General features: G+C 38.1%; 3 protein-coding genes across 3 annotated transcripts; 2 read left to right on the top strand and 1 right to left on the bottom strand.

Moving 5' to 3' along the window:
• Positions 1-893: 893 nt before the first annotated feature.
• On the top strand, positions 894-11,619 carry LOC103979825 (uncharacterized). Its single transcript, XM_009396040.3, has 11 exons — positions 894-1,337; positions 2,094-2,243; positions 2,639-2,803; positions 3,358-3,510; positions 3,927-4,079; positions 5,875-6,036; positions 6,226-6,414; positions 7,875-8,049; positions 8,136-8,328; positions 10,802-10,949; positions 11,164-11,619. Exons 1-11 carry the CDS (start codon positions 1,136-1,138, stop codon positions 11,208-11,210), a joined length of 1,737 nt encoding a protein of 578 aa, XP_009394315.2. The 5' UTR covers positions 894-1,135; the 3' UTR covers positions 11,211-11,619.
• Positions 11,620-13,565: 1,946 nt separating this feature from the next.
• Positions 13,566-16,212, bottom strand: LOC103979826 (uncharacterized). Its single transcript, XM_009396041.3, has 3 exons — positions 15,953-16,212; positions 14,085-14,241; positions 13,566-13,851 (listed from the first exon to the last, which is right to left on the bottom strand). Exons 1-3 carry the CDS (start codon positions 16,145-16,147, stop codon positions 13,721-13,723), a joined length of 483 nt encoding a protein of 160 aa, XP_009394316.2. The 5' UTR covers positions 16,148-16,212; the 3' UTR covers positions 13,566-13,720.
• A 254-nt stretch (positions 16,213-16,466) lies between these two features.
• Positions 16,467-19,406, top strand: LOC103979828 (uncharacterized). The gene is made up of 3 exons (XM_009396042.3): positions 16,467-16,672; positions 18,611-18,689; positions 19,079-19,406. The coding sequence occupies exons 1-3, from the start codon at positions 16,521-16,523 to the stop codon at positions 19,145-19,147; spliced, it is 300 nt and encodes a 99-aa protein (XP_009394317.1). The 5' UTR covers positions 16,467-16,520; the 3' UTR covers positions 19,148-19,406.
• Positions 19,407-19,662: the final 256 nt, after the last annotated feature.

The raw sequence follows: 19,662 nt of genomic DNA, 5'->3' as shown, positions 1-19,662 counted from the left end.
AAAAAAGGATATTACATGTAAGACAAATGCAGAGGAACAGAATCTTTAATGTCATATCACTTGAATAACCTGCGAGGACGTTGATGAACAATGATCTGTTCACTGTTTCCGTGCCAAAGAAGAGAACAGGGTGGGCCAAAGGCTAGAAGCTTTGTTGTCCTTTTCTGCTTCAGAGACATCTCCATTTGATTCCTGAGTCGCTACAATTCCAGAGCGGTGGAATAAGAACAACACTAAAGCTATAGAAAGCAGTGAAGAAAACAGAGATTGGACTCAACTTTCTTGAGCTGAATTCAGATGATGAAGGACGTCAAGAAGCCGTCGAGTACATCGATACCCGATCTCTCTACTCGTATTGTGATTGGCGGCAGCGACAGAAACTACGGTGGACCCGCATCTCGCGCGGCTACAAACGGAGGGATTCGGCCACGCGGGTATCTTTCAGTCGGCCAAATTTTTTTCGTTCCTGATGATCTCGTGAGATCCTAAAAATCAACGGACGAGATCATCCGAGTTCCTTATTGGGCTTGGACCGGGCTTGGGCCCAATTATATTTCAGTTGTACTCGCATTACATCGGATCAGTAAATTGAAATCAACAGTCTCCAGCTCGGCGTGTCACGCTCCTTATCTCTCAACCATTCATCACCTAGCGGACGGTCAGGACGCGAGGGAAAGAGGGTCAGAGGCACGTGACCTTTGTCCTGGGAAATGTCGTACTGAGCGGGCCCCACTTAGAGTCTAAACCGGTTGTTGAAGTCAGGTGGCCTCCACATGAACAAAGCGGGTCCCTTTTTCCGCATGGAAACGCGAAAGAGGTAGACAAGAGGGTCAACACCGGCGTTGGCCTGCAATCTCGTACTGCCCCATATAAAATGTGACGCGGACAACCTGATGAAGAAGGGAACGGACACTGAGCACCCACCGATACCTCGACCGGCCACCTCTCTCTCTTCCTCGCCTCTGCCTCTGCCTCGCTCCAAATCCCACGCCGCTCTCTCTCTCTCTCTTCTCTCTCCTCTCTCCTCTCTCTCTATCTCATTTGAGAAGGGAAAGGAACCCTAAAGCTAAAGTCTTTTGAGTCCTTCTTCTCCCCCTCCTTAGGGATCCGTATTTTGCTCGAATCTCTTTTGGAGATGTGGTGGGAGTTGGTGCACGCAGACGCGGAAGCGGAGGAGACCGCCGACCAGGGGGCGTCGGAGGCTGGCGGGATCTGCGGCCCGGGCGTCCGGTGGGGCCACACCTGCAACGCCGTCAGGGGAGGGAGGTACCTCTACGTCTTCGGCGGTTACGGCCGCGACAACTGCCAGACCAACGATGTTCACGTCTTTGACACCGGTGGGTGGTGGCTCCTTGCGGGGAGCTTGCTCTCTCGCTTTGTTCTCTACTGCGCCGTTTCCTTTGCTTCTTTCTGATTTCGGATAGGGTTTTGATTCGAATGTTCAGCTGAAAGATCCCTTTTCTTGGATTAGTCTTGTGGTGAGTCAGTGTAAGTTGTCAATGTGATCACGAATTTTACCGCGATGATGATGGCGACGATGTTTAGAGGTGTTGGTACTCAAAAAGGATTATTTTTTCTTCATTTTTCTTAGCTAACAGCGCTTGAATTCGAAATATTGTTTCCATAACTTTTTTTTTGGTGTGTTAAACGCCACTTATCTTTTTAACCCTTCCAAATAAACTGTAGTTTCCTTTCTCATTCCTTCTCAAGAAAGCTTTTTCACACGTCGAAGTGAATTTGACTGATGTCTCTTGAATTGCACATTCTTTTTGTCTGCCATTTTCGACAGTCTACTTGGAAAGTATGTAGATTTCTTTGCTATTGTGTCAAATTGTAAGTCTATATAGGATTTCATCGGATTTTCGAGCGTGTTCGTTAATTTTTGTTAATTTGATCAATCGTCAAATTTTAAATTATTAATTTAGTGTTATTTTGCTGAAATAGGGGTTCTAGACAAAGCTAAAGTTTTTCGTCTTCATGCATTCTAGATTTCATGTTATGTGCCTTCTGTTTTTGCTTCTTGCTGGAGTATTTGTTTTCTTGTTTTTAGAAAAAACATGCCGACATGACCTCGTGTAAGATGTGTTCCACAGTTCAGCAGTCATGGAGCAAACCCATGTTGAAGGGTGTTCCACCCTCACCAAGGGATAGCCACAGTTGTACCACTGTTGGTGATAAATTGTTTGTCTTTGGGGGAACGGATGGAAAGAACCCTCTCAAGGACATGCATATTCTGGACACCTGTAAGTATTCTCATCATTCACAATCCTTTTGAATGAAACTGCGATGACACTTGATTTTATCGATTTAGACATCTCAAAGGAACATTTTGCTGTTTGATCATTGTTTCTCTATGTGGTTGCTAAACACTATCTTGATGTTTGATCGAAAGAGTTCTATAGTTTACATCGATCTGCTTGTGTGCCCTTCATTTATCAAATGGAGAAACATCATATTATGGTGTTGCTAAACTCTTATCTTGATTCTTGATTGCAAGAGCTCTGTAGTTTACCTCAATCTGCTTGTTGCTCTACGTTTATCAAATGGAGATGGAAAGTTGTCTCTAAGCTTTACTCTTGATGCTAATGAAATCAGAAACTTTCATCAGTTTGATCTTTTCCGCTGATCGTATGTGCAGCATCAAACACGTGGATTGTGCCAAACTTAAATGGTGAGGGACCAGATGCACGTGAAGGACATACTGCTGTGCTTGTTGACAAGAGGCTTTTCATTTTTGGTGGCTGTGGCAAATCTGTGACTCATGAAGAGAAGTATTTTAATGATCTTTACATATTGGATACAGGCAAATTTTCTCAATCAATTTTTCTCAACTTTGTAATGTTTTTAGGAATTAACAGGAAATTATTGGAACAAATTTGCATGTTTTTCTTGTTAGGACATGTTTAAAACTGTCTTCATTTGCCATTGTGTTGTTTTAGCTCATTATTTGAACCTGAAGATCCATTTGGTTAAATCTTTGCTCAATATTTGATTTTTTTATTATATATAATTTATGGAAAAATTCACTTTTTGTTTGTCAAGTTATTGTTAGGTAGCTACTTAAGTTTGCAGAAGTCCATAGTGATGCATTACATATTGTATTTCTCAAAAGCACTTGTTCTGGTTTGCACATTTTCATGGGAAGAATGTTGATGTTCATTCAATAAAAGTGAGGCATTTTGTGTTTAATAATAAGTGCTTTGATTATCAAAAAATATTATCCAAGGCTCGTTTAAGTTCCTATCAAGCTTAAGTAGCAGCATGTGTTTAGCACCTTCAATTATAGTTGATGTCCTCATCTTGGTCATTGTTGAAGTATCTCAAATTTGGAAGTACTTGTTTTGTATGGCATTGTAGAGACACTAACTTGGGAACGTGCTGTAACTTCTGGCACTCCACCTTCTGCCCGTGATTGTCATAGCTGCTCATCGTGGAAGAACAAAATCATAGTCCTTGGTGGTGAAGATTCTTCAGATTTCTATTTAGCTGATGTTCACATACTAAATGCAGGTTTTTCCTCTGAATCCATGTCTTATACATGATAATGTCAATAAAGTGCTTTTTTTTTAATATTAGATATATATCTCTCATTAGTGATTAAGTTGAAATATTGATGTTAGTGCTTCTCTAATGATAAAACCACTGTGACATTATTCATTGATTTTCAATAGGGGTACAATCTGTTGTCTTAAGGTGTTTGGTGAAATGTAACATTCACGATATTAAGAATGGAACATCTTGTGATATTTTCCTCCTCAGAAGTAAATGACATATGTTAGTAACATTTGGACAAGTTTGTTTTATTGCTTCAAATTATAGTTACCGCATAAAGATCAATTTTCCATTTGGAGAAGCTGAAGTTGTTTGTGGAAGTGAATGCCATCTCCTCTAAGGCAACTAATTTAACATGTATCAATCTCCAACAGACACACTTGCATGGGAGCCTATGAAAACTGCAGGAAAGATATTTCCACCACGTGCTGGGCATACAACTGTGGCGCTTGGAAGTAACTTATTTGTGTTTGGGGGTTTTACAGATGCTAGAAACCTTTATGATGACCTTTATGTCCTAAATGTTGGTAAGTAATTTATTGAATAATCTTACTAGTCTACCATGCTTGCTTTGGCTAGGTAATCCATTGAACATTGCATCTTCTGCTGTATGAACTATTAGAACTGTTAAGTTCTTGTTTTGGGATTGGTTAAGGTTCCACTGATGGCAAAATGACATTTGGCATCCTGTGCAAATATTGAAATTTTTGCATCATCTGCAAAGATAACCTTTTTGTTTACTTTGTTCATGTTTGCAATTTACTCTATCAAAAATGCATCCTCCGCAGTATAAATCATTAGTCTGTTCTTTTTTTCTTTTTTCTTTGGTTTGGTTATATTTTCATATATAGCAAGAATAATACTCGACACATAACTTGGAATGTGGCTGAAAACAAAATTTAAAAATGATGATAGTGTTAGACTAGAAACACCTTACTTAGGTTGTAGGATAACTGGAAAGGATATCCATGAACTGACATGCCACAAAACAATTAACTCTTTTCCTTTCATGGTATATACAAAAGTTAATTTCAGGAAAATATTTTCTTCAGGGTTATGTTCTGACTTATCGAAGTGTTGATTTTATTATTGGAACTATAAATTTGGCAGTTAGCACTTGAAGGTAACAAATCTTTAGCTTGAGATAGAAACATGTCAGCCATCAGGATCCCATTACTGCAGTGAGGAACCAGGGTTGCCTCATTTTATATGCTTGAGGTAACATTGAATATAGCACAAAAATAGCTTAAATTATCTAAATGCAAAGTGATTGTATTACAGTTTAAGTGAATTTGAGCAATAAACCATCAAACTCCCATCTCATTTTGGCTAAGTTGTTGTCTGGATTAGTAGTTTAACATGATCTTGAAAAACCACAAGCCTTTGAGGTTTACCATACTAAAGGAAATACGATTCTGCATTTGACCCTTTGATGCACAACTAATTGTAGCTTGATGGAAATAGCTGGAGTTATAATGTTTTTGGTTTAAATCTAACACCTATGGATTTTTCTGTGAGCATCAACTTGTGTGTGTGTCCCCACTTACTCAAGATGATTACTTTGGTTTAATGTACTCTTCTTGATCTTGCCTAGTCTTGCAAATGTTAGGTGGCTATTTTGCCCAGCTGTTGACATTACAAAAATATTACCATTCCAAATGTTCTAATTTTTCATAGTTAATTCCCCATCAACAATAAAAGATAATCTTTGCCAACTTTCTTTGTTTCATATTCGAATCTCCTTTTCTACTTAGTCTCTAAAAAGGGTGTGCATGCAGGCATGACAATGCCTAGCATGTTGCACATAGTAGTTCACAGTTAATTCCCCTTCAACAGTAAAAGATAATCTTTGCCAACTTTCTTCTTTTCGTATTCGAATCCCGTTTTCTACTTGAGTCTCTAAAAAGGGTGTCCATGCAGGCATGACAATGCCTAGCATGTTGGACATAGTAGTTCAACCTTTAATCATCTGATGTGTCTATCCATTCTGTAATGCAGCTTTAGCATGTTGCACATGTAAACATATTGATATCGTCTGAATCTCAAACTGCATGATAATCTAGGCCTTAATATTTTGCAATCTTGCAGAACCTTGTAGGATTTGAATGCTTTTCCAGAATAAGTTGATTCAAGATGTTCTTTAGCTCATCAGACTTCATTAAGATTTACAACAAGACGCTTAATCTTGGTGGTTTGGTCTTGTTTCAGAAATTTTTATGATGGTCTTGGTTATATCAACAATGTATTCAAGTCTGTATTTTTCGGTTGAAGTGATTAGTTTCTGTCAACTGAAGAGTAAGTGCTTTTCTGGTGGATATGCAGAAAGTCGTTCTTGGAGCAAAGTCATACCAGAAAACCGGGGCCCCTCTGCTCGATTTTCAGTAGCCGGTGACTGCTTGGATGAAAGAAAAGGAATTATAGTCTTCCTGGGTGGATGTAATAAATCACTTGAGGCACTTGATGACATGTATTACTTGCATACAGGTTAGCCTTTGCTGTCTTATTACAAACAGGATTGAATATGGGATTTTGACTGGAATGTCTACTGTGATTCTTTCTGCCTCTATATGTTTCTTGTATTACAAGCATCTCATTCATTCTTCACCAGATTAATTGGTTTTAGTTGTATATTTGTATTTTTGTTTCACCAGTTGCTATTTGATCTTTTGCCAGATATGCCAGTTCTGAATGGACTATGTGATCAGAGACCCGCAAAGCTCTCAATAAGGAGAGAGTTGAGGAAAAAGTGCCGACAAGATTATCTTCCCAGTCAAAGAATATTAAAGAATAATTATTTTTTGAAGAAGCAGATGATCTCTGATTCCTTACACGCTGACCATCTGCGAGAAACTGATCAGGCAGGTATGACTTGATATGTGAATATCTCAATTATGCTGGCTTGCAGCAACATTTCAGTTTAAAGTAAAAAAGGTTTTTACTATCAAGTATGCCCTTGTTTTATATCATTCGAGCTGGTATTAAATAAATTAATTCTCTACTATGGAATATATCATTGGAATAATTATACTTTTTGATCATCACTGAACCTTCTTTTTTATCTGTGATCGTCTGGGGTTGCATCAGTGGTTAGCAATACTAAAGCTCGGTTTCTCCTCACATGTTCTTCAAGTTACTTAGGAAGAAGAACATTATACAGATTCAATAACTTAGGTTGTGGGGTTTCTCTTGGTTTAATGCTCAAGATTTATTGAACTGTTGGCATAGAGAATGTTGGATATAACCCAGCTCTCTGCTCTTTCGCAACTATTTTAGGTTGTAAAAACTACATACTCTGGTAGTTAACTGCTCTTTCACAACTATTTTAGGTTGTAAAAACTACATATTCTGGTAGTTAACAGCATGTAAGGAAAAATAGAAATAAAATGACTACTTTTTAAAAAAAATCTAATTGTTATGTTGTTTTTCCTTCATTCTGCAAAGTGATTTATCACTATTAAGGTATTCAAGTCGACATTTATTTAATTTTAATTTTAATTGATGAATGATAGGTAATGAACTCCAAATTTATAAAAATCTAAATATATAAATTAAAAACCAAAGTAATTGAATAAGGTGGGTTTCATTTAATAGAGCAAGTTTGAACAAAACTATAGCTGGTTATCTCAGATATTGTTGACAAAACTGTCAGTATTATTTGTAAGTTCTATAAGAATTTATTATAGCTATGTAAAATCCAGCGGGTTGGATGGCTAGATTAATTAGAAACTCGACGTGTCTGTAAAATCTATTCCAGAAGTTACTAGGTTGTTATTTGGAAGTTAAAGATTCTTAGTCAGATAGCCTGTTTATTAAAAAAACCTCCAGCAGTCTATGAAACTCTCTCCTCTCCTCTCTTTGTCACATTTATTTGATGCACCATCTTTCCAAATTCTCCTGCATTAAGAGTACAGTGTGGAAGCAAACAAGACCTTGTTTGGTGTTTCAATGACTCTTGTTCCTATATGTAAATACTTGCTAACTCTAATTCTTTAATATCTATTCCAGTCTGTTCTACCACTGATGTGTATATAGATACTGTACTAGTGGATTATAAAAAATAATACTCCACTCAGGCCAACATCTTGGTTTATCATGCTTTCAGTGATTGGAATGTCCTATTAGGTACACGAAAATTGTATGCTTCAATCATTGGCTCTTGAATTGAATTGCATGCAGCTATAAAAACATGAGATCATCACTAGGCTTTTGCTTTTCATGCACCAAAGATAAATTATATGGAAGCAAGCCAAAATTTCATACTTTTTCCAGTCAGATAGTTGGATATTATGAAATACATGGCTCTGATATTTGTTGCTATGCAGGCACAATGATATCTGATCTGAAGCCAACTGGAGAAATTACATTTGAGGCCAGAGTTACGAATTCAAACAAATATGGATATGCAATTGAAACAATCATTGATGGAAAATTGCTCCATGGCATGTTGTTCTCTTGCACATCAAACCTTAGCCAAGATAATCACGCTTACCACAAAAAGTACGAAATTGCTTTCTGTTTTGTCCAACTTTAGAGGTTCATCTCATCTGTCTCTTGCTGGCAAATTTTTGTTATGCTGTAAACAGGAGAGTAGCTGTTGACAACATGAGTGATAAAGGGAACATGGACCGACCTATTTGTGTAGCCAATGCACCAGTTGAGGTAAGGAAAAGCTCAGACCATGGGCAGCCTAATAGTTCCAGTGCAAAAGAATCAACAGTATGTAGGCCATTGGTCGAAGCTCCAAGTTCAAATTTGATGAATTCAACTCTTGTAAAGGTATGCCAGTTACAATCCTGCTGTAATGTCACATGACTGTTTCTAATTGCTTTCTTTCCACTGTCAACTCATATTGAGTGACCGGATGTAAAAGCATTTTTTATTCACAAAAAAAATGTTATGATGACAAACTCCACATATTTTATGATCATAGATTTGCTTTGATTTGTTCTAGGTTGATCCCAGTTCACCCACGTAAGTTTGCCTGATGTCCTTAGCCAGAAAGTTTCTAATATATGATATATGCTGTATATTTTTATATAGTGTCCTCTGTTCGTGTGGTTCCTGTCCTTTTGGACTTTTAGCAACCATTCATTTGAGAATTTCAGTTACAGGCTTAAAACTGTTGAAAAGGATATATCAGTTCATTGCCAGTCATTATCAATCCTTTGTTCTCCAGTTTTATATATTTTTTATAATAGCTGATCATTTATCTTGGTTCACGTAATACTATAATAACAACAAAACCATAACGTCCCAACTATTTGGGGATATATATTTTCTTCGGATTGCTTCATGTAATGCTGTCAAAAAAATAAAAAAGACACTGTTGACTAATACTGTTAATCAGCAGAAGTAATTGTCAAGATCTTTTAGATTGTTTCCTTTGGGTTGGTTCCAGAACAGGACCATATCAGCTTCTTTCTACTTGCCATGATTTCCCTCCTATGCACAGGCTCGGTCACCACAGTGTTATAGTTTGCTTATCTTTCAGATTCTATACTTGAATTATTATGGAGCTTTTTTCTTTGTACATCCAGTTGCTAGGAACTTAAATCTTAGTTTATGCATATAGAAGCTGGAGCAGTCATTGATGATTCTTGATTAGTTAGCATCCCTAACCTATGCTTCTATCTATTATCAAATCAACAACGACTTCTTCGGTCCCATTATCCAGTGACTACTGTTTAGAGCATCTATGTTGGTTTCTGGTTGCCCTTCAGTTTCTTTCACGAGAGTTTTAGGAGTGGCTTAGTGACAATAGATTTTTCCAACATTGATCTTTGTTATAAGGCTTAATAGAACCAAGGTATGCAGTTTCGAATAATACCGCCCGTATCAGGTGATACGTATCGGTCTGTCAGCTGATCGGTACACGGACCGCCCGTTACCGGACGGTATATATATATATATAAAGGTGACGCCACTGAGGCGATGTGACATCACCTTTTATAAAAATCTTTTATATATAAAAAATATTTTAAAAATTTATATATATAAAAACGAGGCGACGTCACCCCGCTTGGGGAGAAGTGAGAGGCGACGTCGCCAAATTATATATATATATACCGAGCGGTATAACGCTCGGTATATTGTATCGTACCGTACCGAGTGAATGTCGAAACGTCGATACGATACGATATTTCAAACCTTGAATAGAACCACCAAAGAGATGACCTTTGTAGTTTCTGAAATCACGGAGCAACAATTATTACTTGTATATTGCTACTTCTTCCCAAATATACTTGTGTGTTACATGGAAGCTTTATGCAATGTGTGATGATTTCAGTCATCCCAGATCTAAACCTCATATGGCCACGTTATGTACAAATACATACATACATCGGGGTTGCAAAATTATAGAGATGATTTCAATGTATTAAACTTTCTGTGATGGAGAAATATTAAAATCAATCTCCTTCAGTATGCTTAAAATAAGGAGATAAAAAATTATTTTGGAAAACCCTGAGATAGGTGTGATCCTTTCATGAAGGGAAGGTTTGAACTGTAGTATTGTAAAACTTATTGTTGAAACAATTCTTTTTTCCTTGTATTGGTTGGATTTTCTATGTTGCATGCTTCTATGAATACATTTGATCTTATGGTTCACGTGTATAAAGACATGAACTAGAACTCTGTTGAGAGGATTGAGACCAATCATATCACCTTGAAATCAATGATAGAGGCTCTAAATTGGAGATCAGCTCTGTTAAACATGGTATTATAATAAGTGGTATGTACATCAAAGTAACTCAAAATGAACGTGTACAAAGTATCATACTTGGAATTACAATTTCAGCTACTGCAGTTGATGATTGAAATAATTGATTCTGATATAAACTGCTTATTTTTAATAAACCAGTTTATTAAAACTGCTTATTTTTAAACAAAAAAATTTGAATATATACAAAAGTTCAGTTTATTTTAATAAACCAAACCAGGACATTAAAACTGCTTATTTTTCCTCTGTTGATGTATTTGATAGAATGTTGTAAAAAAAAAAAATTGTCGAGATTTTAAACATCATAGATTATATTTAATAGAGCTGATTTTTTTATTTAGAGCCTCCATGACAGATTTTGGGGTGAGAGGATCAAAGCCTCAATTTTCCTGATAGTACTCTGCCTCGACTCTCTTTTGCGTACTTTAGTGTTGTCCCTATAAGTAGACTAACTTGCAGGAGCTGGACTTTATTTCCTACAAAATCCACTGATCACTGTCATAGGAGGAAATTAACCTTTATTTTCCATAGGCCTCATGGAATGTAGATCAGTCATCTAGAATGTTTATGGACACGGTGAATAATGATGCCTCTGACGGTGCAAAGCCTCCAAATGATCGGACCTTCTCTGGGAATTTGTCAATTTCAGCTGAAGCACAATCCTCATTATTGATTCAAGGCAAGAAATTCATTTTGATTTAGTTTAATCATGGAGCTTTTACATTTATTACCTGCATAATGTACTAGAAAACTCTGCTTGACTAGAAGCAGAATCCCAATCCTAGTAATAATACACAATTGTTACTCATTGTTCATTGATTACCATTGGAAGTAGGATGATGCTTTTAGTAGATAGTTCAATATTATATTCGTTACTTTCACACCATTCCCAGGCTATAAAGAGCAGGGCACGACCGCAAGTAATGGACAGACAACGTAGTAGTGGAATTTGAATTACTTGGGCCTTTTAACAGCTTTTGGAGGAGTGAGCAGGTGCAACATACTTACAGGGGAATGACAATTCCCCTTTGTGTGAAGCTTAAACATCACAGGCATGGTCACCTGACTTCAAGTTGTATGGCTAAATTTGTATCTTTTTTGGTACAAATGTAGAAGATTTTTATATATTTACTTTGAGAATGCACTACTAGTCAACCAGGAGCAGCTCTTCCCAGGTTGAACCCTTCACTGTCATCACTTGCCTTGAGATGATCTCTTTTAAGAGTCAAGAAGGGATGTTCATGACCACATTTTTTTCTACTTGGGACGCTATGTCAGACATCTACATTTCTTTCGATGCACTCTGGTGGTGTTTAATCCGACGAATGCGCTAGCAACAGCTTATCTTATATCTAGGGCTTCCTAAAAATGTGCATTGTTTAGTAGCAATTTTTGGTTAACAATTGCTGTGGAGTGTGGCAGTAAATGTTATGTTGCAGGTGCAAGAACTCATGGAAGCTCATAATGTTGTAGAACAGTACATGTACACCAAGAATGATGATAAATTACACAGAGATTATGCATGTCTTGATCTGTTTGGCAGCTGAGAAGGGCAACTGATGCATCATCTATTGGAGGAATTTGTGTTTCCATAACAATGAGGGCATCAAGAGGAGAATCCATCTGGATTTTGTTATGATCTCTGACTTGTCAGATGCTGATAGTAGTGTTTATGGAGTTCCATCTGTTGTAGTTGGATGTGCTTTGTGTTCTTAGAGCCATTGTCTCGTATCTTTGCACTGTTGGAGTCTTGGAAATGATAGGGAAAGTTTGGTAAATTACACAGCCTGCTCAAGTGTGGACAGTCTCTCACCTGTTTGTAAACGATGAGAGTGATGACGTGATATGATTACTTCGTCATGTGGAAACCATAACTTAAAAACGGATACAGAGAACAGATGTGGTTGTATTGTGTGTAAGCTATAAAACATGTCTTTTTTGCATGATTCATTAAAACTTATTAATAGATCAGGTTGTGATTGTTCGAGCTAGTGCGAGTGATCTTTTTTAAGATGGCCTTCTTGCTAGTCACAATTTATGGAGTCGAATTCTTGCAAAACTAAGTTGAAGGTTTTCTCAACAACTATCCTTTGGACATTTTAAGTCGGTGCTAGAAGGTTCCTTTAATAGGTGACTCTAGTGACGTCGCATTTGACGTCATAATGTCTCTGATTGTGTTGATTGTACGACTTAGGATGCTCGATTGATTAGACACATGACACCCAAGTTATTACAGATTTAATTGGTTTTACTAAAGCTGTGTTGCATGCTTGTATGTTTGTTCGTAAAGTGTCAATCTTTTTGAAACTCGGGATATACAAACAGTCATTTCATTAAACACTTGATAGATAATGTAAATTACAAACATAAACTTCATAAGCTTTGAACGATCACGTGACAAAGAATCCAATGTGGTCCACTACGATCAAAAGTCTTTACAAGTGTCCACATGATATTGTTACAGAACAAGACTCTGAATCAGCCTTAGATACTATCCCAAAGGCTCATCCCATCATATGCCACCCGAGTAGCTCTTGGGTGATGTACCGGTTGACACTTCCTACGTGTATGATAACTCCACACAATCTACGTTTACAAGCCTGAAACGATCATAAAAGCTAACCAAAATGAGATTGTCAAGCCTAAAGCAAGTCCTCTACATGCTACATGCTATGTAAATCATGAATAAAATCGAATGGCACAAAAATACATGAGGATTACAACGAACACCAAGTTAATAACTTTGCCCGTGACAAGATATCCGACTCTCATGAGTCTATGAGCTCAACAGTACATGTGTCACTCGAATCAACTACCACATGATAATGGGTTCCAGCCACCCTACCGGCATTCGACGTGGACAACCACGTTGGCTGCTCGTACAACCACATGTCAACATGTGACACCCCAAACCTACCACATCATTCTTACCTTTCACTTACCATGGTAAGATTTCTTTCAATAAATAATGCTTAGCAATGTCATTAGCATCACACCGTTTGATCAGTCATATGCCTACAGCAAATCCGACATTTTTGTATGAAGAAAAAGAAAATTTTGTTTCAAAGCAATTAAATAAGCTCTCGAGACATTTGAAGGTAAATTGATTTGCCAATGTACTCAAAAACTACAAGAAGCATCCCAGTCAAACTCATAATAGTGAACATTGACAGAATGCCATTTCACAAACTGCCACAGAAGCAGCTAAAGCACCTTTTAATAGCCAACTAGAAAGCAAGAGGGAAGGCTTCATCTCATGCAACACTGTAGACCATACCAAGCTGAATGCAGCAAGTAGATCAAATAATGCAACTGCTTGATTATTGTGAATATATATAACACACACACACACACACAGGAGAATATATTTTCTTGTTACCTGAAAAAAGAAAGGAAAGGGGATTTTTTTCATCATTATATTACCATTAAGGCAAATCTTTTAACACAAAGTTAATCCTCTGCACTCGTGTCATTTCTACTTAACGTCAGTACCGTAGCTTCCAAAACTTTGATCTCACTTTGTTTCTTTGAAATCTCCTCCTTCTGGGAGCGCAGTTCTTCCATGTGTAGCTTAAACACATCTATTGAAAATGGTTGAGAAAAATGCATGAATCACTGACCAGCGCAAAACCTTCCCAAATGATCTACAATAGCATTAAGGACTAGCTACAGAAAGCTAAAGGGTTCCTCTTTTGACGGTGACAAGATTAGTGAGCATCGGATGCAGATATATATTAAACATGAGAGTAACATGAATCCACATAAACGAAAAGCGATATTAAAAAAAAGGCTGATATAGATAAGAAACTCATACTTGTAGTATTTTCAAGCTCTCTTGTAAGATCTTTAGCACGTAATTCAGCAGCTCGCTGTGCTGCCTCAGCCTGTCTTTTTTCCGTACGTGCACGAGCTGCTGCAGCAATTGCAGCATCAAGTTCTCTTTCCAAAGCCTCTACCCTCTGTTCAAGAGCCTGAATATAACAACAAAGGCTACTTGATTAAGAAGCCTAGATGAAATGAAAACACGAGCGACTTCCAACAACTTCAGGTAGGCTCTAAAAAGCCTAATGAACAGAAGAAGAAATGTACAAAGACCTATTTAATCCAATCACCAAGCAAATTCATCTACGGGGACAAAGAATGGCTTAAGGCTATCACATAGTCTGTGCAGGAAGTATTATGATGTTATGGCACAACATGAAGCACTGGATAATATCATAACAACCATCACAAAACACAAACATATGGAAAATGTTATAGAAAAATAAGAATATCTCCTCAAAAATTTCCCAAAAGAACCAATTTAGTATCTGAACTTCAATGCCGTGTAATCCATGTTTAATGTGGAGACGAAGGGAAAACAATGAGTTATTTGTAGCAAAAAAAAAACAAACAAATTAGCAATGATCTGTATCCATTTGAAATATAAGGGACTAATTAGCGATGAAGTTATGTGTATTGCTTGGAAGTACGAGAGCAGAGGCAGAAAAAAGAAGAGCTGTTTGGGAAAGAACATTAGGAATTTAATTGCTCAGCAGATCCACTTCCCGATGGAAAGGAAATCCTGATGTTTTGAATTCAAATGTGTCGCACCTAGTCTGCTTCTCAGTCCTCACAAAAAATATACTGAAGGAGCCTCATACATAGCAGTAATACCACCATGTTTGTTAAAGCGCTTTGTGAGCCAACTCGGATGACTTGTCTATAAAACCAAATTCTTCATGGCAGATTGAGCTCCTACAGACTGAAGAAGTTCTGCTAGAGATCTGAGTTGCCAAACACAACAGATTCTTGAAATACCGAGCACTACCTTCTATCTCATCTCCTAATATCCTTGCAGATACAATATAGAAGTAATTTTCTTCTGTAATTGCATTTCCAACATTCTTCCCATATGCTTCACTTCCTTGATCTTCGTCACAATCTCACAACACTAGAAAATTGTATAAAGTGGACTACAAAGATTAAGGCCAATAGTCTGCATCAGGCTAAAAATAGCTCCTTACACATGAAATTTGGGGATAACTGCAGGACTGATAGTAAGTCGACTAGAAGGTCCCTCAGTTATTTCCTGGCAAGGAACCCAAAGAATCCATAACGAGCAGCGGGCTCGCAAGGGATTGTAAGTAGTTTCAAGAATTAACATCTAGGAAATTCCTATCTTTATGATCAGAATTCTGACAGAATCTTTACTTCAGAAAAGTAATCTGATTAGGTGAGATTCACTATCTGTGTTGATTTTGGCAGGTGATAGAAAAGAGGTGACTAGGTTTCCTCACGAGGCCGAACCTTCAATTCTTGAGGGACGAGCTTAAAGTGGTCGTCGACACCTCAAGTATATGTTTGGACTGAATACAATTCTTTCGCCTAAGACCTGGATTTGCCCAATAAAGACGAGCTCCCAAGTATCAATCACTTAATGAAGTAAGCTTTTCCCCCCTACAAATCTATAACCAAGTACGTCTGCACTTCCCCTTCGGTTCAAGATGTTGCCACCAGTAAAAAACCACAAAAAATGACGGACTACAGAATCTCAATCCTGCTACCTACACACAAACATGGTTCTTCTAAGTTTCTCGACGGAAACAACGGAGATTTCAAGACTTGTACACAAATCCTCGACCTAGAGAGGCAAAACACGATTCATATCATAAAAGAACTAACTTTTTGGATGGCGGATACCTTGATTGTGCGACCTTGCTCGGAGGTGAGGGAAGCCTTGGCGAAAGTCTCTTCGTCCACGAAGACGGCCTTCTTGACGAGGATCTTCTGCAGTGACTCTACATTCGTCCCAATCTCCGATATGTTCACGAGGGCCGCCTTCCACCTCTCGCCTCCACCACCGCCTTCGAAACCGCCGCCGCCCTTCTCCGCCATCGTCGATCGGCCTGCGTGCGCCGGAGGCGTGTGATCTCGCCCGTGGGGGGACCGAAGGTAATCGGAAGCCATCGTCTGAGCCCGCCCAATAGCCCGAAACCACATTATATTGGGCCTAATTGGGCTCCCTTCAACCATCCGGCCCATTTAAGGACCGCGGCAAATATGGTGGCCGCAAAATTGTTTTTCGTGCCACGTTGGAAATAATAATTTATAGAATTTAATGATTTCGGGCCGCAGGTACATGGGCTAATATTGGGCCGTATTCGGCCCATAATGACGATAGTAGATCATAAGAAGCGAGAGGATAAGATATGGAGTGGAGAGGGTGGCGCAGGAGAGGCAGCAAGCGAAGGCGAGAGCAGCGGCGGAGATGGAGAAGTATTTTGGGAATGCCTATCGCGGAGATCCGGGTGTTCCCCACACGGATCCAGAGCGGTTCGTGAACATATGGATCGGGTCCGTGGCCTTCTCCGCCCTCACCTGGATCAACCCTTACATGTGGCAGCTCTCCAACCAGTTCAAGTGAGGAGCCCCTGATCTCTTACTTTCTTTATTTTATCGTAAGGTGTATGATTAGGGTTCCTGGGCCTTTTCTTTTCTGTTCCGTAGATTGCCTTTATCTTTATACGATTGGGGTTGGGGTTCTGGTTCTTGATCTGTATTTTGAGTCCCTTGTTCTTGTTGAAGAATTCTGTGGATTGAATTACTTTGATATCCAAAGTGACGAAAAGGGGAAATCTTGTGCGATTTATGGTGGTTTCTTTACCAGGTTTCGTTGCTGTTTCGAAGTGTTGTCGTGAAGGAGGGTAGGGTAGGAGGGGATCTGGCAATGTTTATAGAAGAGGAGAAAAGAGAGCATTTTGCAGCGGCTGCATTGAATGTTTTTGCAGATTTCGTGTTTATTGAGGATAAAAGGTGGTCGTTTTCTACCCCATCTTTTAAGGGATAGGATGCGATGATATTGGTGTCACCAATGGGCACGGATAAACGTGTACTCCTAAACAAATGTAGCTTTGTTTGACCCTTTTTTGTGTGCATCTGTGTGTGTTTGTAGACATTTCTCTTGGGATGCCTTGTTGTGTTGGGCCCTGTTCCATTCTCTGTACATTGCTAATCATAGATAATCTTGTAGTTTTTAGTTAATGGTCTGCATTGGATGTGATGTTCAGTAGCTTGTCCAGTTTCACATCTACCCTGTGCAATCGTAGTAACGCTGAGCTTTGTCGGAATATATCATGATTGAGAGAGAACTGGGAGCCTTTTCTAAGCCTAAAATTTTTCATGTTGGGAACAATAGAACAGCTAGTGTCATATTATTTTTGTCTTTTCTAGGCTAGGAATGTTTTGGACTGTCTCAAGGAGGCTGCTAGTTAATCCTACATTAACATTAAGTGTTGAAACATTAATTTTTTGATAAATTGTTTCTAAGAGAACTGGTTCAACAGCGATTTTGCACAGCTTGGAAGTTATACCATCAAGAACTATACGAACCAACCTGACATATGAAAAGGTTTTTTTTTCCTTTATATTTTTGCTTTTTTCTGGTGAAATCATAATAACAGTGAATAAATAAACTTACATAGACTGTGTTTCTCAAATTTGCTCTGATCAAGTACTCCATGCTTCATTTATGCAGACATTTTAAAATCTGTAAATGCAGTATTGAGAAAATGTGGTTTGAGTTAGGAAACTTGCCATTATATAATTGTCACAAGCAAACATCAAAATCAGATGGTTTTTAGATTATAACAACAGAAAATAAATGGTATCGGAAGACTACAGATAAAATAAGAGAAAGATGAGAGAAAATGAGAGGAAAGAGAAGAGTAATAGAAAGGTGTTGGTGGACAGGTCAAACTTTTTATAAATTTTAGTCCAAAAAAACTGAAAATTAAGCTAGTATGTTTCCTTTTGTTTTTTGACCCACCTAGAACTCAGAAACAATTTTAGTTTTCATAGAACATTTATTTGGTGGTCCTCTGATTGAAACTTATAATATCTTGATTGATAGTATTTAAGGAACCTGTTAAGTTAGTTGATGTGGCTTGCTATTGATCCTAACGAAGCAGAATCAAGTCTGTCCCAGGCTGGTTGAAACATGGCTAAACTCTAGAAGCCAATGATCTCTTCTAGACATAATGCAAAACGTTGCCACGAGCACAGAGAGAGGAGCATCCAGTATAGTTGCCAAAAGATTTATTGTGGTGATTGCATGCCGTCATGTAGATGTACTGAAGTCTGAAATTTCAACCTGGGACGCTCATGTTTGTTAAAGTCAATAGTTCACTGAGCACTTATTCTCAAGTATATCAGCTCTATATTCTTTTTATTTTGCTCATGTCAGAGCTTCTTGATATAGCTAGTAATCAGTCATGCTTGGAAATTTTCTTTGTAGATTGTTTTTTTTCAATTTTGAAGCAGTTTAATGCCTACATGCTGTATGCTTACCTTTTTCTGCAGCTGGCATGACAAGGCTATGATGTTTGAACACTACCATTGGAAGAAAGCCATGAAGAAGAATGAACCATATCAATTCAAGGTAAGATATTTGCTCTTCCTTTCTTGGTTCTGAATTTTTCTGACAAAATGTTAAAAACCTTAGATTATCTATGTTGCAGATGGTATTCCCGAGGATTAAAAGTAGTTTGATGTTAACCTCCTGTCATATTTCTTTCTTTTTCTTCTGATCATCATTGCATTTGGCATGTCTGTCTTAACTTTTTCTTACTGTATACCGTATAACTATAACAATAGTTTATTGTTTCATAGCATTACTAAAGTAGGTTGTTAACCAAGAAAATCTTACCTAATATCAGAGCTTTGTGAGCTGAGGTTGGCCAAAGTCAAAGGACCAATTTGAAGTTTTATCATTGCATGCAGCTGACATGTTGCCATTGGTTGTTAATACATTCTTTATCCTTTTGCCAGTGGAACAAGTACATGACCAAACCACTGCGTGATTCATACTACCACAACTGGCCAGTTTACTTCCCCTAGCTGCATTAGTTTGCTGGTTCTCCATGGCAACTACTGGAAAGTTGGGTTAAATTAGTTGGTGTTGAGACATAAAATAGTGGAAGAATCGAATTCTCAGATACAGGTGTGTGATGTCACTGCATATGTTTTTGTTCTGAACTCATCGCAATCTCTTCTCTTCACATCTATGATGAACTGTTGTAATGTTTCAAAGACAACCTTAAGTTTCAGTTTGTAGCACCTACTTTACATGCAGATCTTAAGCAGTGGTTTCTGTGGACCAGCGTATATTTGCGTTGGAAAATGCTTCTTTGGCTGACCGAATCACCATGTAAACTTTTCGAGGGTGATGTGGCCACAAACCTGTGGTCGGACCCACGTGTATGGGCCCCCGCACGCCTTGTTTTTGACAGGCCATTTCACCATGAAACTTTACCGGGTTGATCAGCCAGTCTAAATCTTTTGGGCCTAATTGATCACATATAATATCCTTTTGCATATTACTTATTAGATAATCTAAAATACAGTCACTTTAG

The sequence above is a fragment of the Musa acuminata genome, chromosome BXJ1-3, assembly GCF_036884655.1.
Source record: "Musa acuminata AAA Group cultivar baxijiao chromosome BXJ1-3, Cavendish_Baxijiao_AAA, whole genome shotgun sequence".
In the NCBI taxonomy this organism is placed as follows: Eukaryota; Viridiplantae; Streptophyta; class Magnoliopsida; order Zingiberales; family Musaceae; genus Musa; species Musa acuminata.
This window is presented reverse-complemented; position numbering and strand designations above follow the sequence as displayed.